Genomic DNA, 26798 nt, shown 5'->3' with positions numbered 1-26798 from the left:
ATCTATTGAGGTAAGGCAGGGGAGAAGCCTGGCTTGGGCTACCTTGAGTTACAAACATTACCCAGATAAAAGACGCCATGTTAAGGGGTTGTGGAGGCTGCCATGAGCAGCAGAACCAAGTCCCAACTAGCCTGTGCTCCGTGAGGGAGAGCCATCTTTTGGAGAGCAGCCTGGCACTTGCTCCCAAAAGGACCTCACCATGAGTGATTTTCTTGGCAGGTGAATGACTGTGTTTTGGCACACGTAAAAAACGGAAAGAAACATGTTTTTTTCCCTCCTCACCTCGTGATTTGCTATTGTTTCCAGACATAAAAGGGAGTTCTGGATTTTGACAAATCTCTAAAATACATGTATGTCTTATTTTAAAATTGGCATTCTATAACTGTCTCATTGTCTAGGGACAAAATGACTCTAACGAGAAGCCCCGGGTCTCCCACTCATGTGGGGCTCCAGTGACTGAAAGAAAACCGCACCAATTATTTTTTAAAATCCTAAATCAGCTTACCATAAGTCATGTCAAAGGTGCTTGACAAGGTTTCTGACACTTTGAAACTATAAAATAGATTTCAAATTCTTAAATATACTCATGTGTCAGTTAAAACCAACAGAAGTAAAGGAAAATGCACCCACTGACAAAAATCAATACTTTTTCAGGAAAAAAAATAAGGGATAACAGTATCTTCGATTTGACCAGCTCTTTACATGTTCAGGGGACTTTTACAAATAATTTTATCACATTTGCACAAAATCTTATAAGCTGGTTGGGGCAGGCATCATTTGTCTTGCCCAAGGTCATAGCTAAAATCCAGGAGCCTTTAGCATGGAATCTAGGACTTCTCATTTCTAATTTGACATTCTCTTTTCCCTGTAACCAACCAGCATTCATTCATTCTACTGGTAAGAATTAAGTAAATTTAAACTTTTGGTAATACATTACTTGACGTGATGCATCTAAATAAAATATCCTCATAAATTATGTCTGTATTTGTGATTCAATATTCTTTAAACAATATAAACTGAGGGTTTACTCACTTCTTACTATAATTACAGTTACTGCTATAAGGAAGAGGGCATTCAACAACAGAAATAAAATGAGAATGGGAAATAAACATGTACAACAGCAAATGTCCACAGAATTTATTTTGGCCAACGCAGCAGGTGACTTGACACTGATTTTGGCCAAAATAGGAAGCTAACTATTCTGTGACAGAAAGAGGGAACTGTAAGATCATTGTTGATTTCCAGTGATTCCAAGATTATGCCATTTAACTCTAGTTGGCTAGCTCTCCATCAGCAGAGAGACTGTGGTCTGCTTCCTGAATTATCCACTTCATGCCACAGAAGACACAAGTGATCCAAGAATAGCAGGCATTTTCCACAAGTAGGAGGAAGATAAGAAGCTACTGGTCAACTACCTAGTAAGGATCTGCACATGGAAATAGTCCTTCTTAATGGCTGAAATTCTTAGATTTATAATGATCCATTTGTAAGTATGTAATATGTGTATGTTTGTGTGTGTATATATATATATGAATATATGTGCAAATACAGATGTTTGTGCTAACGTATGTTCCTATGTACATATACAATTGGCCTTGCTCCAAGAAGAATTTAATTCTACCTGTCAAAATATGTCCATTAAGATAAAATGGTGCAATAAGGTTCAAGAGAAAAAACATGATAAAATCAAGGGTGTTTTTAGAGCACAAAATGCATACATATCATAAGGTATTTTTTTTTTAAGATTATTTATTTATTTATTTATTTGACAGCAAGAGAGAGACAGCGAGAGCAGGAACACAAGCAGGGGGAATGGGAGAGGGAGAAGCAGGCCTCCCACAGAGCAGGAAGCCCAATGCGGGGCTCCATCCCAGGACCCTGGGATCATGACCTGAGCCGAAGGCAGAGGCTTAATGACTGAGCCACCCAGGTGCCCCAGCGTATGTTCTTTTGAAAGTGGCAGTCAACATATGGCTTTGAGCTTTCCCTCAGCTAACGCAAGAGGGAACTGCATTGCCTCTTGGGACCCTGATGCGATAATGAAATAACCACCCCTTTTGCCACTGATGTGAAATTTCCAGCATTATAAAACTAGGGTTATAAAATCAGGGTGTGTTCTATGTTGTGTATACAATAGGGGAGCAGGACTCCTGCTAACTAACTGCAACCTGGAATGTTTGAGTTGGGGAAAGAGGAACCAGAAGATAATGCTGCAGTGTCCACAAGAGAGCTGCAGGAAGGGCGATGAGAACACCCAGTCACAGCTGCCCAAGGAGCAGAGGACTGAGAAGGAAGGGAGAAAAACGAAGGGAAAACTCCTTTACTTGATGACGGTGGTTTGGGCCACATGAAATTCTGAAGTGTCTCTGTAAGGTTTTCTTCTTTCAGGTCAATGATCTCTGTCCTAATTCTCAGGAGAACCAGTAAGCAAACATATATATTTCTTTAATTACCTTCAGATGATATGAAATCTGATTTAATGTCCGTCCCTGAATTTTGTAATTAGAACTGGGTTATTTTCTGTGTTTTTGGATGGTCTTTGTCCTCTAAACTTGAGTTTCTCATTCAGCAAAATGAGAGAATATGATCTACCTAGTAAAGCCTTTCATACTGATCAAGTACAAAAGCAAGCGTGTCGCAGAGTGCCACAGTAAATTACGGCTGCCATTTAATAATGTTTTCGATTGTTTTTGCCAAAATATGTTGATTTGTTTCCATTTTAAGGTATTTCATTACTTGTTAATTAAACCTGCGCTTTTTCATCATACTCTAATCCCTACATTTGTGTTAGCGTAACTGTTGCCAAACCCTGGGATCATTTCTTATGACGAACATTTACGGTGTGTCTAACGTTGTGTTAATTTTCTTTTCTTTCCTTTTGTTTTCTTGCTTCTCTTCAATGTCTCTGTAATTGTTTCTATTTCTATAGCTGCCTTGGAAGAAGCACAGAAAGGTGAATCAGAGTATATGGGTTCTAATATTGGTTCTGCCACAAGCAAGCTGTAATGATCATGATCAAGGCATTTAATTTCTCTGGAGTTTAGCTCTCCCTCTGGTATGAGGGACTGGTAAAATACATCATAATCGCTCATGGAGACATAAAACAATGTGTATGAAAGTGCTCTGAAACATCTAACACCCTCAAAGATTTCTCAAGAATGTTGCTGAATATTTTCTTAAATTTACCTTCTGTCTTGGAATAGTTCTATTTCTCTATTAAAAGTAATAATTACAACAGCAATAATTCAATGTAGCCCTCTGAGTGAGCCCAAAAGTCAGCTCTAGGAGTGCTCCATTCTTTTAAAAATTTAAATTCTAGCATTCCTGACGCACACAAAGAAGTAGTATTCAAAACGGTATCAGTAAATAGGACTTTACTGAGGGCCTACCCTCTGTCCAGTCTTGTGGCAAGAATATCTTGAATTTTATTATACAAATGATTTCAATGATATTATCTATTCAAACACATTCTAAATGTTCAAGGGTGGACATTCATGTGTCTCTTTCATATTATATTTAATTTATAAGCTATGTGATGCCAGAAATGAATGAATACAAAACATTTGAAATATTTACATATTCATTTGCTTCTCTAGAGATAAATTTCACTACCTAGTTACAATCTATAGCTAGAATATATACATCACCAAGATGAGAGGGCTAAGCAAACAGTGGACACTGTGCATAGCTGATGAAGTTGATATATATGCATAATTTAAATATTATATGCTTGCCTGTATTTATATATCATAATAATTATACCAATCTATCTTTATCTCCCTATATATTTGATTTATTTAGCAGTATTATCTAAGAAATTTGGAGGCAAAATGCTTATGATCTTTAAGATTTATGATCAGGGATTAAATAGATAAATCACCAAAGCAAAACTATCACTAAGCCTTATACTTCAGATGAAGGTTACAGCAACCTTTAGCTGATTTTTTTTTTTTGGTTATTAACCTGTGAAAATTTGAATTCCATCTTCTGGATTATTTGTGAATATTCAATTTATTCCTCAGAGTTTTCAACTCAGTTTATAATAGTAATGACTTTTCAAAAATTTTTTTTTTAAATGGAGAATTTCCCTGTCTCATTATTTAGTGATTTAAAAATAAAACACTTCAGGCCATTAGATTACAGGGGCTTTTTCTAATCACAATTGCACAGCTAAACAATGTTAATGTTCCACGCGGTTTTAAATTTAAAAGTCTTTATAACTTTAAACACAAAACTAAGTATTTTTAAACTAAATGGATTATCACTGTCTTTCTACTTGGAAAAAAAAGCCATATTTGAAACTGGAATTTAAAACAGATTGCTACTCTATTCTCAGTTCTACTTCTCAAGATAAAATTATTTAGTAATTTAATTATTATTTAATGTAGTTAAACATCTCAAAAATTGAAGGATCTTTAAATACTTGGGTGTCACTGATGCTATGGAGGTGTCTTTATTTTTTTTTTTTAAAATCAAGATCTGCATAATTATACAAAATGCGAATATATATACTTGAGGAAATACCATCTTTGGAACTGGGACCCAATCCCTTTGTTACTGATGGATGGTGATGCTGATACACAATTCTCAAAATGTATTAAGTTCAGATTTGCATTGTATAATCAACGGCAGCCTGCTGGATTGGTAGTTCTGTTAGTGACTAACATCTTGCCTGAGAAGTACAACAGAAATGAGTGGCCAGATGTAGTCCCTGTTTTTCTCAGTGAGAGCAAGTGTTTAACACTGAATTTTGAGTATATTGGATGGCCCTGGAGAATTTCATTCAGCCATAGTGAATGATCAGGTTCTCCATTGCATGGTCTAACCCTTCACAAGTACACCAGCGAGCTTGTGTCTATCCAAGCTCATGCCCTAAACTCTGGAAATGTTTTGATCACTAACATATGTTAACCCAATTTCCCATTTAATTGCTTTTAATGTTAGCACTTAAAATTCAGTGTGTTTTTTAAAAAAGTTCTCAATGTAGACTGCAGAGGCCTGGAAGGTACAGTGACTTGAAACTTAAAATTCCAACTCTGATACTTTAATATTATGACTCTGAGCAAATTATTTAATAATAATCAGTCCTTGTATTGGACTCATCATGTCCAATTACTGTTTCAAGTGCTTGGTGTATTTTAATTTACGTAATTCTCACAACAACCCTATAAGGAGGTCCTATTATCACAACTAATGATGAAAGAACTGAGACACAGAGCATTTAATTAACTTTCTCAGAGTCACACAGCCAGAAAGTACAGAACTCAAAATTTAAATCAAGGATTTCTAGCTCCAAAATTGGTTCCATAATGCTATTTTTCCACTTGGAGACTTTTTCTTAATCTGTAAAATGGGGGTAATAATATTCCCCTTATTGGACTGTATATTGCTATATATAGAATATAGTAGTCTGTTTTATTTTATTTTAAAGATTTTATTTACTTATTTGAGAAAGAGAGAAACAGAGACAGAGAGAGTGAACATGAGCAGGGGGAGGGGTAGAGGGAGGGAGAAGCAGTCTCCCCACTGAGCAGGGACCCCCACGTGGGGCTCGATCCCAGGACCCTGAGATCATGACCTGAGCTGAAAACAGGTGCTTAACCAACTGAGCCACACAGGTGCCCCTAGTAGTCTGTTTTAATTAAATATTAGTTCTCTTCCCCTCCCCCCCCAATGATTAAGGTGTAAAATTCTGAAAGAGGAGGTTTGTTGGACAGGAGGATAAGGATTTCATGTGGACTGAAAAGTAGGAACCATAATTTCCATGAGGACTTTTAAACTTAGTGACAGAATTATTATCTACGTCTTTAGCTTATAGTATTCATTGACTCTAATAAAAAGACCATTTTCACTGGCAGTGTCTTGGGTAAGACCTCATTCAGAATATGACCAAGTTGATAACACCTTTACATTAAAAGACCATAGCTGATAGATTTAAGGAAAAATGAAGGGAGGGTAATCGGAGGTGGAGACGAACCATGAGAGACTATAGACTCTGAGAAACAAACTGAGGGTTTTAGAGGGGAGGGGGGGAGGGAGATGGGTTAACCCGGTGAAGGCACGTATTGCATGAAGCACTGGGTGTTATACGCAAACAATGAATCATGGAACACTACAGCAAAAACTAATGATGTAATGTATGGTGACTAACATAACATAATAAAATAAAATTTAAAAAAAATCACCAAAAATGTAAGCTCTTCAAGCATTATCACAGCATTTAGAAATAGCTGGAAAGAGCCTAATATAATACGGACATTATTAAGCACTAAGCTTACCTATTTTTTAAAGATTTTTAAAATTTATTTATTAGAGAGAGAGAGAGAGAAATAGAGAGAGTGTGTGTGCTCATGAGAGAGCATGGCTGGGGGGGAGGGGGAGAGGGAGAAGCAGACTCCCTGCTGAGGAGGGAGGCAGAGGGGGATCATGACCTGAGCTGAAGACAGAGGAAGCACTATGCTTACCTTTAAGAAAAGTCTCCAAAAAGATGCCTTTCACTTACAATCACCATTATTTACAATTTTTTACTAGTGCAGAAAGGTTGGATTTTGTTCAACATAGTATGCCCCATTAAAATAAGAACTGTTTGTGATGCAGGGTTATGCTTAATGGTAATGGCTTAAGGTTGGCCACTCGGAGGGAATGGGAATTAGAGCAGCTGAAAGAAAGCACTCCCCTAAAAGGTAAGGGGGGAGGCAGACAAAACACTCTTAAAAGTCTTCTCCAAGACTCCAAGGTTATTGTTCTAGCTGGATAATTAGAAAAATTTTTAAAAATAAAAAATAAAAACTAGATGACTGGAAAAATGTATAAAGTTTCATTAAACTTTTTAAAGACTTAGTTTATGCAAAATAAGGTGCTTAGATCACCCATATTTCAATATTCATATAATTTAAATCTAGTCCTTACCACTAAACTGTTTTAGTGAGATAAACTGATATATATATATATATATATATCCTATATGTATGATATCATATGATAATGTGATAAACCATGTGATAACCAAGGGATAGGATGGGTGCTTAAAGGTTAGCTAGATTGGTCTTTTTACTTTTTCTAGGAGTTTGTGACTTGCCAAAGATTCATAAATAAATAGTGTGAGACTGGGACCCAAATGAAAAGTAAATGTATTAGTGATCTTTTTAAAAAAAAATTAAGTAAACTCTACACCCAATGTGGGGCTCAAACTCACAACCCCAAGATCATGAGTCACATGCTCTACCACTGAGTCAGCCAGGTGCCCCAGTATTAGCGGGCTTCTTATTACTGCATGAAGTTACGTACGTATGTGCGTGTGTGTACACATGTGGGCATGTATATACATTTGTATAAAATATGTCTGTCCTTTATAGTTGTTTTAGAAATTCCATTTGAGTTCTGTCACTTACATATTAAATCACCAGAACTAGAATGAAAATATTAAAAATTCTGCAGAATAAATAACCGTAACTTTAAATATTTTATATTTAGAAAAATTCATGCATATATTTATTATTTATGTGTGACAAGAGAAAGAAACATTTGCTATCAAAAATGCACTTGCAGAATTGGATGTCCAAATCATTAGAGAGGTAAGTTGGTTACTCACTTATTGGATGGGATATTGAGTGGACAGGCACAGGGCTGACAGTCTTCAGAGGTTCCTTTACTAGGATCACCATAGTAACGAGGAAGACATTTATTGCAGTATGGGCCACCTGTGTGATTCTTACAGTTCTGAGAAAGAAATGCACATCAAAGGTTATTATTTTGGTCTCAAGCATCAACATATTATCAAAAATAGATCTACAGAGTTATTAATCTGTTCCCTGTTAGGAAGAATAATTTTCCACATTAAATGGTCAATTTTACAGCTGGGAAATTACATTGAAAATTAATCTAATACATAGCTTATAAACTACATGTCAGTTTCAGCATATGCATGCTTAACAAAAAACAACTGAAATTCCTTAAAATTTTTTTCATTATACAAATCTTATTTCCTTTTTGTTAGTTTCCAATTTTTTTCATAAGGAAATACATGTGATTGTGCTTATGTATGTACATGTGCATAGTTACAGAGTCCTAATAATATATATTTAATGGAAATTGTAGCTGATTCTAGGTAAAAGTCAATTGTTCAGTTTAAAATTGCATATTTAATGAGAACAGTGGCTACTCATACAAATCCACTGGGACAATGATGCTCTTACCTCAGAGGTTAATTTGGACCTTAGTGAGCTCTGATGATTTGGACAATGCACTAACATATCACGTCTGTGAGGGGCCTGCTTGGCTCATAATTAAACAATGAGAATACTGAAAGATTTTTAAATACATCAATATGTAATGAAACCACAAGGCACATAACAAGTTTTCTCCAACACTTTTTTTTTAGATGAAACTGCATTTTTCTACAAAGTAGTAATTTTTGGTCCTATGTCCTTTCCAAAAATAAAAAATCAAAATTAAATAATTTATATGTAGATTTCTTCATATTAGTTAAAGTATACTTATCAACTCAGGCTGTGTTCACAAAAGACTGGTATAAAGGTGAACAATCCCGTTAACCAAACACTGGAATTGTCTATAAAGCTTTCAATAGCACAATTTGATAAATTTTTATGTTTTGGCACCACATAGACCTAACTTGTTCTGCCTCCAATGGTAAAATAAAATGTATCTAATTCCTTTAAAAAATAATCAATATGGAATTATTATGACTGAAATACATTTTTATTTTTATAACCACATAAAATAATAATATTTTTCTCATGTTGAAAAGAGTTCATCAGAGCTTAGGGGTACAAAATCTTTATTTTTATGATCATTAATTAAAGATGCAGAAGAAATACCTAAAATGTAAATTGCCTTTTAAGGATAAAGCAAATATTTATTAATCTGGATGACCACTGGGATGGCCAGCCTAATCTAATGAAAGGTCTGAAATATTATTACATCAGTATATTTTTATTTTTTTTTTAAAGATTTTATTTATTTATTTGACAGAGAGAGACACAGCGAGAGAGGGAACGGAAGCAGGGGGAGTGGGAGAGGGAGAGGGAGAGGGAGAAGCAGGCTTCCCGCCAAGCAGGGAGCCCGATGTGGGGCTCGATCCCAGGACCCTGGGATCATGACCTGAGCTGAAGGCAGACGCTTAACGACTGAGCCACCCAGGCGCCCCTACATCAGTATATTTTTAAAGAAGCTCATTTTAATTACATTTAGTAAATGGATTTAATAAAACCACAAATAAATACATGGTTTTAAATGAAGCTTGTTAAATTCCTTGGGGAGAGGGACAGCTTCTTTATTGAGTAGAAGATATTAAATTAAAATCCAATCATTTAACGCTCTGAATCTCTCACATTCTATAAAATGAGGGAGTTAAAGCCTATGATTCATGAAGTTTTCAAGCTCTGAAATCCCATGACAGTTTCATCAACTACAAGTGAATAGGTATTTCTTTAGTATCTGGTGATACTTGAAAATAGGTTTTTCTTTAAGGTACTTTAATTTCTCTCTCAAACGCATTTAGCAAGCCTTTTTTCAAAGAGAACACAGACGTTAACTTCACTATCAACAGTTGTCTAAATAACAGCATATTAAGATGGAGTGTATAAAACATGGATCAATGTGAAGAAAGGCTTTCCTCTGATTTCATCTTCATATTAATTCCTTTCAGTCTTCAAGCTTAACTAAGGTTGGCTATTACTAAAAAATTGTGTATTTTTTGCAATATTCTTTGCATATTGTCATGATCAAATTGTAACTTTCAAAGACTTAGGGGTTTTAAAAGATCATAAAATTGTCTTAATCATGTTGAAAGTGGTATTTCTAAAATTCCACCGAAAATCTTGCATAACCCAGATACCCTGCTTTTCTTTAACTACTGATCTAAAAGAAAAAGAACATGTAGAAGTTGCTTATATTTCCTAATGGCATTTTTCATCTAGTGGAAATCATAAAATTAGTCTTAACACTCGAGTGTTTTTGCAACTGAGCCTATAAAACGACATTAGACAACAATACAGTGGAAATCAGAACTGAAAAAGATAAGTGTACTCTGATGGGTTGGTTATTTTCACAGGTGTCCTGATATAAAGTGCTTTCCAAATGTCCATTCACAGCACATATGACAATAACAATGAGAAGGGCCAAGTATACAATCTTCCCATGTGGCTTTGAATGTTTCCTGGGTCACTTCAAATGTACTTTGAGTTAAAATGACCTTTTTATAAAGATCCACACTATAACAGCAGTCTGGATTTTGATCCGATATCAAAAATGTATTTCAGTCCATTTCTAATCATATTTCAAACCAAGCTAACTGAAAAGCAGTTTACCTGTAAATTTCATAAATTCTCTGTTTAATGCTGAGGAAAAAAACATACATAATAAAAAAGGAGATAAAATGCAGGTTAAGTAAACACTAAAAATGTCTTTAATGTGCAACATTCAAATATTTTTCTCTGTGGATCATATCAGAACCAATATGCTCAAAATGGGATATTAGCACTTCGTTATCAATATCATTTCAGATAAAAGGCATTTGAAATTCTCCAGAAATATCTTACATGATCACATATTAACCAGCCATAATGGGAAACCCAGAAAACACAAGATTCTACTTCTATTGACAAGATCTCTATTGTTTCTCTAAGATTCTCTCCGTTATATGAAGGTGGGCTCCTATTTTTTTCTCCGTGAAACGGAGTCAATAAACAAGGTTTCATCAGTAGAAGATCTCAGATAATCGTTGTTTCCTCCCTTCTTCCTCCCCAAATTATGCTGAATAAAACTATTTTATTCTAAAAAAAGGGTTTCCATTCTCAGAAATATCACATAACCAAATGGACCAACAGCATGATTTGATTTACTCCTCATCAATTCAACATGAAATAGGACTATTGGAAACAGTGTAAGTCTGGTATTGTGATCTTTTTGTTTTTTTAGGTTTAAATAAAGCAAATCCATATCAGCTTTGGGCTGAATAGTTCCTATAGCATGTTAGCAAAGTGTTTAAAGGTAACTCAATATTTTTCCCAAGGTACATTTTAAAAGACTTATGGTATAATTAAAATGGAAATCGCTTATTCTTTCTATTCATAAAAATGCCATTTGAAAAATCTACTGATCCACAAATTAAGGCTATCATGCTTTATACTGCAATGCAATTAAACAAAATCTTATAGAGAGAAAACAGAAAGAGCATCAACAAACCTAAATGTCAAATTGCATTGAAACAAAAGCCCTGAATTTTCATTTCGGGTTTTTCCCAGAAGCTTTTAAGTGGACGAAAAAGGAGGGAAAACTAACAGGAAGAGAGAACATTAAGAAATAGAGATAACAGAGTCTGCCTTTAAATTCTACAGGGAAATGAGAATAGGATATCCTCCTAAATTGGCACTGTTTCAAATTGTGTTTCTGCAAGACTAATGAAATGAGAAGTGTTGTTTCAAGCTTCATGCCACGTCAGACAATATGAAATGAACATGCCCTTGAGTTCATCAGAATGGTCTATGCAGCGTACATTCTCTAATCTAGAGGCTTCTCAGCAGCATGGGAAGTGTTGGAATTTGCAGAGCTTTTCTTCTGCTTAAAAGTTTAAACTTAATTGCAGAAGGGGTAAGCAGCTCTGATGACTATGCATATAATTATGCATATATTTATTATTTTTTAATCTACATACGATACTTTGTTTTTCCTTAACTGTTGAAATTTTAAAATAAAAAAAAACATGCAGCATGCCCTCATTTTTTCACTGTGGGAAAGAACCGAGTTATGTCTATTATAAAGACTGTATTTTATACTTTCATATTATGAGGATACAAATCATTTCCCGTTATAGAAATACAGTCTCTTTTTGATAGATTTATGGAAGGGATTGAAGCCATATATCTTCATGGTAGATAGGTATCCCAGTCAGGAATTATATTTTATTATGATGTATCTAATTCTAATTCAATTCTCAGACTAATACTTGTTAGTCAGGATGACCACATATGAAAGAGCACTCTTGGCTTCCAACTCAGTTCAATATAAAGATCCCTGTCAAGTCACTTCTTGCCTCAAGTGTTTGTCCCACAGGTAGTAGTTGAATTGCAGGGCCTCTTGAGCTGATTTCAGCCTTGTCAATCAGCACACCCAGAAGAGAAAGCACTTACCAGGCATTCTCCGGTGATGTCATCACAGGATTCTGCATGACCAAAGCATTGACATGGTTCACAGATGCCACCAAAAATAGTGCCATTAATTCGTCTGTGCTGAGGCCAACAAGACTGAAAGGAAGATAAGGTGTCAAGTCTCAGGGATTTCTTTTTTTAAGTTTGTTTTTTGTCTTCTTTAGATAAAGGAACATATGTAGGTAGCACGTGCAGCAAACATGCTCTTCAGAGTGCGGCCATTACTGAAACATTGCTACAGAGCTAGTCCTCCTGGCACTTGGGACTTGGTACTAACCTTAGCGTTACTGGCGGGTATGAGATTAGAGGAAGCATTAGCTTGGTGTCTCTTCTGAAACGGTAAAAGAAAGAAGAGATACAAAGAAGTGAAATGGGACAGTCTCAAAGTAAAACGCACGGACAGGAAAGGAGAAGGGAAAGCACAGAAAAAAGGCAGCAGACATAAAGGGCTTTCAGAGAACCTCAGTGTAAGAGAGCACCTAATGTCATCCCAAGCAATGTCGATTTTTCTGGAAAGTGTTCCCTTACCCACATAGAACTGCCCTGAACTCTGTCACTTGGCAATCATTTGGAAGAAAGGTAGTGCCCCCCTCTTACATTTGATCACATACATAGCTGACTTCTACACATAAAGAAGTCACCTCTTTCCTTCTCAATTCCCTGCATCTTTGTACGTTTTCTCCAATTGGCACAAAATAGTTCAGGATTTCTTTACCACGTATTTCCTTGATATTTTATTGCATTATTCTACTGGAACTCTACTTACATTCATCATTCCCTTTTTAAAGTGTGGAACACTGTAATATACAAAAATGGAGGGGCGCCTGGGTGGCTCAGTCGTTAAGTGTCTGCCTTCGACTCAGGTCATGATCCCAGGGTCCTGGGATCGAGCCCCACATCGGGCTCCCTGCTCAGCGGGGAGCCTGCTTCTCCCTCTCCCACTCCCCCTGCTTGTGTTCCCTCTCTCGCTATGTCTCTCTCTGTCAAATAAATAAATAAAATCTTTAAAAAAAAATGGAATTCTGATTCAAAGAAATGTTCGGTTCTTAGAACATTGTGTAAGTGCCAACTCTAGGTCCACCATCAGCCTTGATGAAGTTTCCCTTCCGTGGGGGTTACTACCAATTGTATGAGGGGGGGGCAAACACTGCTGCCCTCTAGAAGCTTGTGTTCTCCCTCAAGTTAGAACTGCAATTTGTGGGTTATTTATTATATTTCTGGATGGTTAACTATAACATAATATATCATGAAAAGGCCTTTTTTTTTTCCAGTTGAAAATGGAAACAAGAGAAACCACTGAGGTAATAAAGTATAGAGAATTGTGTTGTATACTGTTGGAAACGTTTTTTCTGCCTCAGGGTGTGAAGACTCTTAAATTTGAACATCAATAACAAACACATAAAAAAAAGGTCTGCTGATACTTCACATCTGAAAGGAAAGCAAAAATGACTTTCCTCTTAATTTGGGCAGTACAAAAAAGGTGTCGATTTTCTATCCCTTTCTTATAATTTCTCCTCATTAAAATTTTTGCCACCCTAGATTCATTGTAGAAGAAGAAGAAATATCCTTCTGTGATATGTATTTCTAAAAACTGGTGAAGCGGCAGACCCAGAAAGGGTGGAAATTAAGCGTGTTGATAACAGGGAGAGAACTGATTTACTGTTTTCAGGACAAATATTCATAGAATTGTCATTTGTAAGCTTTTCTTTTTACTCTGCAAATGTACTACTCATACCACATCCTCATCGAGTCCAAAAGCATCAGCAATATCTCCATTTGCCATATTCCCCTCCAGAACAATGGGGTGGGTCATGTGGGTTCTCACTCCTCTCAAAGGAGTATCACTATACTCATAATTTGCATTCCATTATCTGTTGTCTTTCCAGTATTCTCTCTCTGGGTCGTATCAGTAATAGCTTTCTTTTCTACTGGATCACTACTATCAGCTCAAAAATTAACTAATGAGAGTGACAAAACTACTTCCTTAATATCCCATAATTTTCCAGTTACCTACCTGTTTTCTTCAGTATAACTACCAAAAAAGTCTTTCATTCACTTCCCTCTCATGCTTCATTCCGTTCTACTCTGTCTTGTGCTGTCACCACTCAATTAAAACTGACCGTTGGCTATGTCACCGCATTCCAGGTAGCCAAAGCTAGGAGACAATTCTATGACTGCACTTCATCTGACCTCCCATCAACATATGGCTTAGTTGACTCCTCTCTCCCTCAAATGCCCTCTTCTTTCAATTTCCACATCATCACAGTCTCATTTCTGCCCTAGCTCTTTGCTTTCTCCTCTGCTTTGACCCAACTTATTGTCCGGAGCTCCTGGGAACTTGATCACTTTTCTCTTTCTCATCATGCTCTCTCCTAGGTTTTTTTTTATTCAGTCCCATGGTTGATGATGCCTTCCAAATACACATCTCTAGACCAGACAGGTATTCCAAATTCAAGACCTGCATATTCTAACTGTATATTGACATCTATAATTTACACTTTTCAAACCCAGTATTTCTAAGATGGACTATTGATTCTGTCCTCTCCCCACAGCTATTCCTTCCTAGTTTTTCCCAGCTTAGTAAATGACATCATATCCAAATGTTGAAGCTGGTAATCTATGACTCATTCTTAAACTGCGTAGTTCTTTAAACTCTCCCCTGGTGTGTAATCTATCAATAAATCCTATTGGCTCTACTACCAAAATATATAGAGAGTAAACCCATATCTTTCTACATCCCTGCCATTAGCCTAAAACAAACCACAACAGCATATTCTACCATAATAGCATGCTCTACCACAGTAGCATATTAACTATTCTTCCTCTCATTCTTGCCTTCCTATATTATGTTCTTCAGACTATAGCCATAAAGTCTTTTTCAAATAATAAAACTCAGGTCATGGTACTACCCACCTTAAAATATTCTCATGAATTTCCATTGCACTTAGAATAAAATCCCAAATTATTATAATGCAGGTGAAGCTCTGAATGGTCTGGCTCTTCCAATCACATCTTGTGCTACTCTCTCCCTTGCGTACTTAGCTCTAGGCTTCCTTGCCCTCTTTCAGGTCCTTGCGGACTCCAAAAATCTCCTTTCCATTCCTTCCTCATCCACTTCCAGCTTCTTCTTTTTTTTTTTTTTTAAAGGTTTTATTTATTTATTTGACGGAGAGAGACACAGCGAGAGAGAGAGCACAAGCAGGGGGAGTGGGTGAGGGAGAAGCAGGCTTCCCACGGAGCAGGGAGCCCGATGCGGGGCTCGATCCCAGGACCCTGGAATCATGACCTGAGCCGAAGGCAGACGCTTAATGACTGAGCCACCCAGGTGCCCAACTTCCAGCTTCTTCTATGAGGTGATGCTTCTCATTCTTCAACACTCAGATTACATGTTACCACTTCAGAGAGCCTCTCCTGACAACCTTTTATAAAGTATCCCTCTCATCTACTCTTCCAACACCCATCCTTAGTAGCTCTATCAAGATATCTTATTAATTTTCTTCATGGCATTTATTACATTTACTTAAATTTGCTCTTTGGCATATTATCTAGCCTACCACTAAATGTAATGTCCTTGAGGGAGGGACCACCTTATCATCCATGTCAAGGGTCTTGATTGTGTCAAAATACATGATTATCAATATCTATTAGCTCAAAAAAAGTATGAACACTTCCATGAGGTGGTTAATATTATTCCCATCATATAGAAAAGAAAACAAAGATTTGAATTGGGATACTTCTTTTTTCAGTATCCCACTTTGCTTTCACTTCTTCACCTGTCCCACTGTGTAGTGAAATGAATTATGCTGGTACTAGGAAAGTCAGAAAATATTTGAAAGATAAACTGTGGAGGGATTTATACGAAGTTGGGGAGAAATGAGAAAACAAGATTTCAAATCAACATTGTGACCCCAAATAAAGTAAAAGAGAATGATATTATAATGAGTGCTTTGACCTGTTTTTTGACAACCAAGAATTACGACATTCTGGTCTTTATAGTTTACTCAGCTTTTAAGTGGTCTGTGGATACTGGTGATATAGCAAAGCTAGCATGATTGGCCTTATGAACTCAATAAAAAGCATGGGAAATCAGGAGAGGATAGGAATGAATCATAGTAAGTCTAAGAATTGGAAGTCTTGATGAGGAAAAGAAGGAATTGTTAGTTGAAAAAATGAAAAAGAGAGAAATTCTGGAGTTCCGGGATTCATTGTCTCCTGATTCACTAAAATCCTTTATGGGCTTCAGAACACCTTTATTTATCAAACAATTATTGTGTGAGAATCACAGGAAGCTTTTATTTTCCCTCCTCTGTTTCTCTGTTTTGACTCTTCTATGCTTCTCTCTTCCTATCTAATTGTTACCATTATTTAGCATCCAATTTGAGGTTTTTCCACTCTGGGATACTTTCAGTGACACTGTGTTCTACTGGAACTGCTCACCTCTTTGAATGATTATTGCACTTATGTTCTGTACCATTTACCAGTCCCTTAATTATATGGTGCTGTGATCCAACTTTTCATAGGTATTTGTTCTGTCTCCCTAAATAGATTGTTAGCTGTTTAAGGACAGGGATTATGATGTAACCTTCTAGGTAATCCCCTCAGCATGTAGTACAGAATTTACCAAAGATTCACAATAAATATTTTTGAAGAGAGGAAAGAATAAACAAAAAATATAGCCAACTGAACAATTCTAATATTCAGTTTTATATCAGTGGACGTTTGGGACTCATAAAGATGAAGGAGAGTACAGGGAATAATGAATGTGGGGATAGGTATTAAAGCAAGAATAGAATCAAGGTATTTATTATTCCAATTGAAATAGGAACTTAAAGGTTCAAAGGGAGCTTTCTGGCTTGAATAAAAACTGGTAGGCTCTTTTTTTTTTTTTTTAAAGATTTTATTTGTTTATTCATCAGAGACAGAGACAGAGAGAGAGAGAGAGGCAGAGGGAGAAGCAGGCTCCCAAGGAGCAGGAAGCCCGATGCGGGACTCGATCCCAGGACCCTGAGATCATGACCTGAGCCGAAGGCAGACGCTTAACCATCTGAGCCACCCAGGCGCCCCAAAAACTGGTAGGCTCTTAATAAAAGAATATGTTTCATCAAATACAGCATGTATTTTAAATGTAAAATCAAATTTAGGTTGACAGAACAAATTTATTTCCACAATTACTTTTCTCTTTAGATGAATTTTGGAAAAGCAAGTATCTCAATGAATTTCATTTAGTTTTATTTCTAGATAGATGAATCTGAGCCTAGTTAAAGAAAACACATTTGTCATGAATATGACTCTAAATCTTGTGTATCCTCCAAAAGCATGCATTATTTTAGAGTACAAAAGAACTGACAAAGCAATGCCTAGAGTGTTTCTACAAATGGCATAATGGGATAGTGTGTTGAAGTGGAACATTTTGGTGTACTCAAATGATTCCTTAAAGGCACCATTTTTAAAGAATTTAAGCTCCTATTTATCCGCAAGCTATGTCCTCTATCAGGAAAATGGTGTTTACATTTTTTGACCAGGTTTCAAGTAAAACCAATTTCAAACTACCTAAAAAAAGACATACATATAAGTACATGAAAATTATTACCTTAAAATGACACACTGTGGTATTAAATAAGAAATGTTAATCTTATTACAAAACTAGAATATTGGGGTAACAATAAATATCTCAAATTTTAGGTGTTAAGCAAATCAAAGACATGTAGGAAATTTTCCAGATCAAGGTATTTCTTCCATATATTATATTCTTGACATTTTAAAGATTGTATCCTTCAGATGCTTGCAGTTTGGTATTCTTAGAAATAAAGTAGAGAGAGTGTGATACCCAAGATTAAAAACCAGAGGAAAGGGGGAAAAAAAGTGCTAATTCCTGGTAAGTACAGAGACAGAAATGAAGGGAAATTATTTTGAAATATTAAATATTATTCTGCTATCATTCATCTTATTTTATCAACCAATTAAATAGGAAATACACACTTAGGAAAATATCAGATTTTCAGCTGTCGTAAAGTAAAAATATCCAGAACAGAAACATAATTTCAAGATGACATAATGTGAGTAGTACTCTATTTGAAAGCCACGATTTCTGGCAGACACTCAAGTTTCTTCCTCAAGGAAAACACTATCATTTATTTGTGCAATCATTGATGGAAGAGCTAAACTACTTTTAAAACAGCGTATTAAAAGCGATGTGGAAGGAACTTGGAATGCGCTGAGGATTTATTCTTGCAAACTTACTTCACAAGAAGCGCCAGTGTACCCAGGAGGACATTGACAAACCTCCACAGCTGCTGCAAGGCTTCTGTCAGTAGGATAGGGGACCGCGGATTCAAGGCCAACAGAGCCTAACCTACAGTGGGAAGGAAAAGAGATGGCAAATAGCTTGAGAAATAGTGTAGTGATAAGAATGTAAATATAAGTAAACGGCCAGCAGATATCCATAACTTGAAGCTCTGGTCATTCATTAAGTCTGTCCAGTGAAAAGTGCTCATCACCACTACAACATCAAGTGTTGAAAAGAGGAGAATATTCTTGTTCACTTCTTGGGCTTTGGCTATGTGTTTGATTTCCTTTCCTGGGGAGAGAGTTTAAAATAACATGGTTGAAGGTATTTTTAAAACAGAAAACATTCACATGACTTATTTGACTCACTTTAACATTTAAACTACGAAATCAAAAGAAGACATTATTAACACCAGCTTGAGGATTTAAATTGGAAGGAAAGATGGAAGCCAAAAAAAAAAAAAAAAAGGAAGCTATTTTGATTTCTTTTTTCTCAGAAACAAATCTGCACATTGGTAGGTAAAAGTGAAACTTTCAAATGCTCAGTTGAATTACTTAGAACTATTTTCTTAATTTGTTTTTGGCCTAAATTAAAGGCATTGGTCTCTGTATCTGTGGGTTTCATTTTATCAGCACTTCTGTATAATCCAGTGATTTTAGCAGAGTGATTTGGTGTCACTCATTAGTTTGGGGAAAAGCTGGTTTGGCCAAATTGAAAAATACTGTTATATTTGCTTTTTATTTATATATGTGGTATTTATGTACATTACATGTAGATGTATTTCCTTCCAAAAATATGAAAACTTAAAACAATTTAAATAAATGTTATTTCTGTCTTCTTGGCTTTTCCCATTTTTTTTCATAAAAGAAATTTTAAAAGCTTCATTGTTAACAACACAGACTTGGGAGTCAGACAGACTAAGATTCGTATCCTGTCTCTGACATTTACCAGTCCTGTAGCCTAGAAAAAATTACTAATTTCTCTAGGTCTCAGTATTCTCCTCTATGTAGTGAAGATTATATAAGAGTTCATACATCATAAGCTTGATTAAAGAATTAAATGAAATAATGAATATAAAGTTCATATATACAACACATAATAGGTGATTATTAAATAGTAGGCATTTTATTAACCTTATTTTCATTGACTGTGAGACAAGATAGAAAATGTCTACATGAGTACCTACAAGAAATACTACTTGAATCTCCAAATCTAGCTTCTTGCCATTTTAATATATTAAAACAAATTTAAAATAAACTTTAAGGGCACAAAATTAATTGATTGCTATTGACTAGTGATAAGTATTGTTTCTTAAAATGATTGTTAACCTCCCCTAACACAACATTATATGCCATCCTTTAACCATAAGAAAGATAAAACCAACTCTTGCATTTTCAGTTGCTTTCCAAAAGAGTGGTAGTATATTTTTATTAATCGGTGATTCACATTTATCAAGGAGTTTCCGAGATTTGGGAATCTATGCTGTAATCAGTCCAGACAACAAAGTTAATGGGCTCATTTAATGTATCTTCAAAAGTAACAACCTTTAACCAAATTGTAAGCTTTTCAGCTAATAAGTTTCTAAAATACTACTGTTTTGGGGCAGCTGGCTGGCTCAGTCAATAGAGCATGAGACTCTTAATCTCAGGGTTGTGAGTTGAAGCCCCACGTTGGGCATGGAGCCTACTTAAAATAATAAAAAAAATACATTAAAATCTTTATTGTTTTTACTCTTACTTTACTAATCCTAGACACTTGATAGTACCTTGGAATGTATATGACCTCAGACATAACCAAAAAGTTGAAAAGAAAAACCAAGGCAATTGGAAGGGATCATCCTCGGTGCTGAGTACTAACTGACATCTTCTAAAGATAAGGGATTTATCTTTAGCCACAGATTAATTCATTGAACACTACTTCTTGACTGCTTTCTTCTCTGGGGGTACAGTCTGGACAACTTAATAGAAGGTCCTAAAATGGTAAGTGTTAAAAATCACTCTTTTACAGTGTTCAGGTTACAGAGAGATTTTTAGGAAAATCTCTTAAGTGGTCATTTTTTCCCCCATCAAATAAAATTGTACAAGAAGTATCACTGGCAATTCCTTTTTTTTCCATTGGGGTGAAATTCATATAACATAAAATTAACCATTTTAATGTGTTCATTTAGTACGTTCACAATGTTGTGCAACTACAACCTTTATTTGGTTCCAAGCATTTTCATCAGCCCATAGGAACACCCTATACCTATTAAGCAGTCACCTCCTATTCTGGCCTTTCTCCCAGCCCCTGGTGAGTCATGAGTCTGCTTTCTGTCTCCATGGATTTATCATGGATAATTCTGGATATTTCATATAAATGATTGAATTATACAATACATGACCTTTTGTGTCTGGCTTCTCTCTTTTGGTACAATGTTTTCAAAGTTCATCCATGTTGTAGCATGTATCAGTACATCATTCCTTCTTATGGCTGAGTAATATTCTATTGTATGAATACACCACAGCATAGGGTTTGAGTTACTAAGGAGAGTACTTGCTTGTGTTGACGTGAGCTTGTGTTGACGTCACAAAACCCTGTTGTATCATCTGTGTACCTCGCCAGATCATCTCAATACATGCTCAATAAATTTTTGTTGGATGGATGAATGGATAGATGAATGAATGGATACAAGACTACATACACAAACATACATGCACGAATAGATGAATGGATAGGTAAACGAATAGGTGAATGGAATGTAGTTATAAACACCGACTAACATACTCCCAAACAAATGATACACTGAAGCCTAGTATCCATATTCCAGATAAATAAAGTCAGATAAGTAAAATACAAATTACTTGTTTGATCTGGCAAAAAAATAAATAAATAAACTGAAAAATGTTAGAGTTAGAACTTGAGGTCAGAGGTCAGAACTCATCTGAATGAATTGTGACATCTTATTGCCTGCAGTTAATGGGCTGTCACAAGATTCACTTAGATTTCTGATCACTTTAATTTCAGAATTAGATGATTTCAGGGTTGTTATACTAGTTTATTATCACATAAAAGACTGTCACAATTTACTAAACAGTAGACTGGTCAATTTTGTATATAGTCCCAGGATTTTCAATATAAAATTGAGTATTGGAATATTTCAAAATAGAAAAGTGAGTAATTGACTACTTTAAGGAACAATTTAAAATATAACAAAACAAAAACATTTTCAATGAATTGCCAAATTTCATTTGTCTTTTGAACAACAGATGTTCCTCTCCTTAATCTGTGTAACCATTTTGAGTTAATTTCAATATTCAAACATCTTTCCCAGTCATATCCCACATTAGCATTCACTGAGCAGACCCAATGTTCATCAGGTTCTGCTGTTGGTAAATGGGATTTTAATATGTTTAACAGTTTTAAGTGTTACTCATAAAGAAGGCTGCAGTTTCTGCCCCCCCCCTTCAATATAGACATGTTCTTTACTTGATACCAGGCTGCATTCATTTAAATACATAATGCTGATAGTAATAAGGTACTAAATTTTAGAAGTACATGAACTATCAAAGATTTGTCAACTAAGTCACATGCTTTAGCTGGCTATTTCCCCTTATTCATATGACTTGGGAATATGGATAAGATGATGAAGAGAAAAGACATAACTATATAAGCTTGTACTGAAAATATTAGAATCATACCAGAAGTATTGTCCTGGTACTGACTTAAAGATTGTTCTCAATATTTTTGTTTTATTATATTTCTACCAGACTTATGTAGGTTAAGCTTTGCTAAGATAATAATAACAATAATATATAAAATATTCTTTGAAACAATAAAAACTTTGATCATAAAACTCTTGTAAATAATTTTTTTTGCTATCTTTTTTTCTGTTGAAGGCACCATTTAATTCTACTTAAACAAATGTTACTTTGGGTTAGCCACCAGAGATGAAGATTTTATTTTGCTGTTTCAGGTGCTTTGTTCTCTTTCATTTTTGTCAAAACAAGATGATGACTCAGAACTTCCCGTAGTCTCTACCTTGTGGAAGTTCCATCAAGTACCACTCAGGGGGAACGGATAAATGTTACTCCACTCCTAAAAAGGCAAAGAATCATTTAGTGGCCCAGGTAATGTCTGAGTGGGCCATCTGAACAAGAACTAGACATTTCCTACAATCATTTTTAATTCCCCATCTAGTAAGGGAAATAACTGACAGAATCGGATACCACTGAAGCCATTCACAAACATTATATTAAATGCTAATATGATAATTCATTTCTTTCCTCTTAGCTCTACCAGTATGTACTGTGTACATTTCTAATGCATGATTTCTTTTTTTTAAAGATTTTTTTTTATTTATTTATTTGAGACAGAGAGAATGAGAGACAGAGAGCATGAGAGGGAGGAGGGTCAGAGGGAGAAGCAGACTCCCTGCCGAGCAGGGAGCCCGATGCGGGACTCGATCCCGGGACTCGATCCCGGGACTCCAGGATCATGACCTGAGCTGAAGGCAGTGGCTTAACCAACTGAGCCACCCAGGCGCCCCTCTAATGCACGATTTCTTATACTACTATAAATGCACATGTCTGCCTTCCATCCTGGAGTATGCCTTTTTTTTAATTCAGTGATCATTTATCCATCATTGTATCCTTTTTGCTTAGCCTAGAACTACCACATCATAATAATTACTGCTTACGGAGTGTCTGCTATCATCTGTGTACTATAATGGGGCTTGACAGACATCTCATTTAACTATGAGCGAATGCAGTGTGGTAATCGTGTTATTGTCCACATTTACAAATGAAGAACCTGAGACTCAGAGAAGTGCTGTGTCCAGTATAATACAGTTAGCCAACAGTGCAGCACAGATTCAAACCTGAAACCAATGATCATCTTGTGACCCTACATTGCCTCCCAATGTATTGCTAAATAGCATAGCAGGTGTTTTTTGGTACATCATTTTCTCACCTAGTCTTCCATCTTCAAAGTTAGCGATAGTTTCTGCCATTTTACAGAAGAGGAGACTGAGACTTAGAAAGATATATGTGTATATATATATAAAAGACACTCAGTAAATGGTGGCAGACTGAATGAATCCAATATTTACAGAATTGATTTGGTATGTAGTCAAAGACAATAGGGAGGAAAAACAGGTGGGTTTAAACCCCTTACCAAGAGCCCAATGCCTAGTGAGTTGTGTAAGATTTTTTTTTTTTAAGTTTTAAAGGCTTTATCAGTATAATTTCTTCAAAATACAGTTACCTGTTTCATTTATTTCAAAAAGTAGATGCATACCATACATCTCTCAACACTATTACTAAAATCATCAAGAAACTCCTTTATTTACAAGGGTTTTTCTAGATTATTCATTCCATAAATTCTGTGTAATATTTTTGGTGCAAGCCCCCAATACACATTTACTCTAAAAAGCCATATGAACATACCTTGCCTTGAAATGATTCTGAATTCATTTTTAAGCAATAAAGACACAATGGGGTATATCACAATAAAGTCATGATGGGGGCTCAGTTATGCTGTGATAACAAACAACTCCAAATTCTTAGTGGTTTAATGAAAACAAAAAGTTTACTCATGTAAAATCCTCCACAGTTCTCGGTGACTGTTTAGGGCAGCTGACCTCTACATGCTATCAATACTTCAGGCTATTTTTATCTTCTTGAGGTGGATAAGCTCCAGAGAGGCTCATACTGGCAATTCAATGCTTTTCTTGTGTGTGTGTGGGTGGGCGTGGGGGGGTGGCAGGGCAAATCATTTCTTCTCACATATCATTGGCCAAACCAAGTCATATGACCACATTGACCCTCAGAGATTAGGGAAATGTAATATTACAAAAGGAGGAGTTTGGATCTGGGTATTTACCCAAGGGAAAAAAAACCCCACGAATTTAAAAAGATGTATGCACCCTATGTTTACTACAGCATTATTTACAACAGTCAATATATGCAAACAACCTAAGTGTCTAATAATAAATGAATGGATAAAGAAGATGTGGTATATATACCAATGGAATACTACTCAGCCATAACAAAGAATGAGATCTTGCCATTTGTTACAGTATGGAAAGCCCTAGAGGGTATTATGCTAAGTGAAATAAGTCAGACAGAGAAAGGTAACTACCATATAATTTCACTTATACATGGAATCTGCAACACAAAGCAAAGGGACAAATAAACAAACGACAACAACAAAGATGGAAACAGGCTCATAAATACAGAAAACAAATAGGGGTTGCCAGAGTGGAGGGAAGTAGGGGATAGGCAAAATAAGTGAAGGGAATTAAGAGGTACAAACTTCCAGTTATAAAATAAGTAAGTCATGGGGATGAAAAGTACAGCATCAGGAATATAGTTAATATTATTGCAATAACTTTGCATGGTGAGAGATGGTAACTACACTTACCAAGGTGAGCATTTTGTAATGTATATAATTGTCGAATCACTATGTCATACACCTGAAACTAATGATAATATATGTCAACTATACTTCAATTAAGATTTTAAAAATAAATTAGTAAATAATAAAATAAAAAAGGAGGGGATTGGAAATTTGATGAATTGAACTAATGTCTGCCATAAGGTAAAAGGAAAAAAATTGTAGAGTTTATACCTAATTGATATTTAAGAAAAGCTGAACAGACTCCTTGTTTGAGTTAAATATAAAGGGTGCTAGTAAAGCTAATGTTTAGAGAATTTAGAGGAGAAAGATGTATGATTTGGTTAAGTTCATTTCTATTTCTAATAGAAGGATGAAATTTTTCTGTTTTCATCTTCCCAATGAGGGCAATGAGAAAGAAATCAATTTTATTGTGTGAGCCTCTCAGCATTCTGGAAAAGAATGACAGCAAAAATTGTCACCATTTTGGAACTATCACTATGTGCTTTATCCTCTATGTCTCCAAAGTCTTAATGGTGCTTGGAGAAAATGGTATTGCTTGCAGTGACTAAGGTCAGACAGAAATGCTTCCTTTTGTGTGCCTATTTGCCATTAGCAAAATGCTTTTGCAGCTCTCTAATTCTATTCTCATGGTGACCTTTGAAGTTGGCAAGGCAATTGTCCTCCTCCGCATTTCACAGACGAGGTGATTGAAATTCAAAGAGGTCAAAGCTACACTTATGTTTGCAACTATTAAATAGCTGAATTGAAAACAGAAGTCAAAATCCTGACCCACAGGCTAGTTCTCCTTCAACCATGCATCTGCATCTAACCACACAGCTGGAGGAAGCGAAGTCCACATGCTGAGACCTACCATGGAAGTAAATCTTCCTTAAATACAACTAAAACACCAAGTTTTGTGGAGATAGCTTCAATTTACTTGTGCTTACACACAAACTGGATGCCAGGTCGGAAGCCTACTGTGCAAAACAAGTTGAAATCAATTCAAGTGATGTTTTACAAATATGATTCAATCCACTTGTAGATCAGAGATAAATAAAATATAACAAGTTCACAGAGTCAGGATTTATGCTGACTTTCTGCTTACCTGAAATGGGTAAGAGTTTCAAATTGGACACTGGCTTTTCCTTCTAGAACGACAGTACTTTAGGTAACTTAGGCTGCAGAAAGCAGCCACCTACTTGGATTATCTCCAGTGTCGTTCCCATACCCTTGCTTTGTGAACACGTCACTCATATAGGGGAACACTTGGAAGGCTTCAAATGAAAACGATGATTTTGATAGGTAGACACTGAAATTATCTGACATAAATCAGGAGGAAATGCCCTTGGATGAACTAGTCTGAGAAGCAAGGCTGACAAAAATAAATAAGCCCCCTAGCCACTTTTTGTCAATTTGGTTGTCATTCACATTGAAAGCCAGAGGACTCATCTCTCAGTACTGTTTAAACATCATGACAATCTCTATTTACTAAATGGGAGAAAACATAATTAATTCCTAAGTGCTGCTTCAAATCTTCATGGCATTTTAACCCAGCTTCTAGCAGAATTGCCCATGCAAAAGAGGTACACTGTTTGACAATAGTTCTGTTTATGAATCTGAGTCCCCTCCTTTGGGAGATGGTAATGATGATTACACTTAGTTGAAATGGCACAAGTGAAAGACAAACTAGGCAGCAGCACAAGCAAATGATGGGGGTGGGGGAGCATCAGCATAAACAAAAAGAATCCTTCTGTAGATAAACCAGTATTGGAGACATTGCTTTGATCTGAATATGTCACGTTGTCAGTTTTGGGTCATGTTTCATCATCTAACTTAATCTCCTTTAGGGGGTACGTTGCCATGCTAGCTTGTGCTTATTATCAGAGCAGAAAAGCAGAAGGGGAAAAAAGCTCATTCAGACATAGTTGAAGTTTACATTTCACTGGACTAATACATCACTGTTTTTAAAA

General features: G+C 35.8%; 1 protein-coding gene across 1 annotated transcript in view; it reads right to left on the bottom strand.

Moving 5' to 3' along the window:
* LAMA2 (laminin subunit alpha 2) overlaps positions 1-26798 on the bottom strand; it is a 576425-nt gene that overhangs the window by 238519 nt on the left and 311108 nt on the right. Inside the window, exons 15-17 of the mRNA XM_081828983.1 lie at positions 18408-18519; positions 12150-12263; positions 7592-7719 (exon numbers count right to left, since the gene is read on the bottom strand). Of these exons, the coding sequence (XP_081685109.1) occupies positions 7592-7719; positions 12150-12263; positions 18408-18519 (354 nt within the window). The remainder of the gene's footprint in view (positions 1-7591; positions 7720-12149; positions 12264-18407; positions 18520-26798) is intronic.

This window comes from Leptonychotes weddellii, chromosome 8 (assembly GCF_054177405.1).
Source record: "Leptonychotes weddellii isolate Sample4059 chromosome 8, ASM5417740v2, whole genome shotgun sequence".
Classification (NCBI taxonomy): domain Eukaryota; kingdom Metazoa; phylum Chordata; class Mammalia; order Carnivora; family Phocidae; genus Leptonychotes; species Leptonychotes weddellii.
The sequence above is the reverse complement of the archived record's forward strand: the minus strand, read 5'-3'. Positions and strand labels throughout refer to the sequence as shown.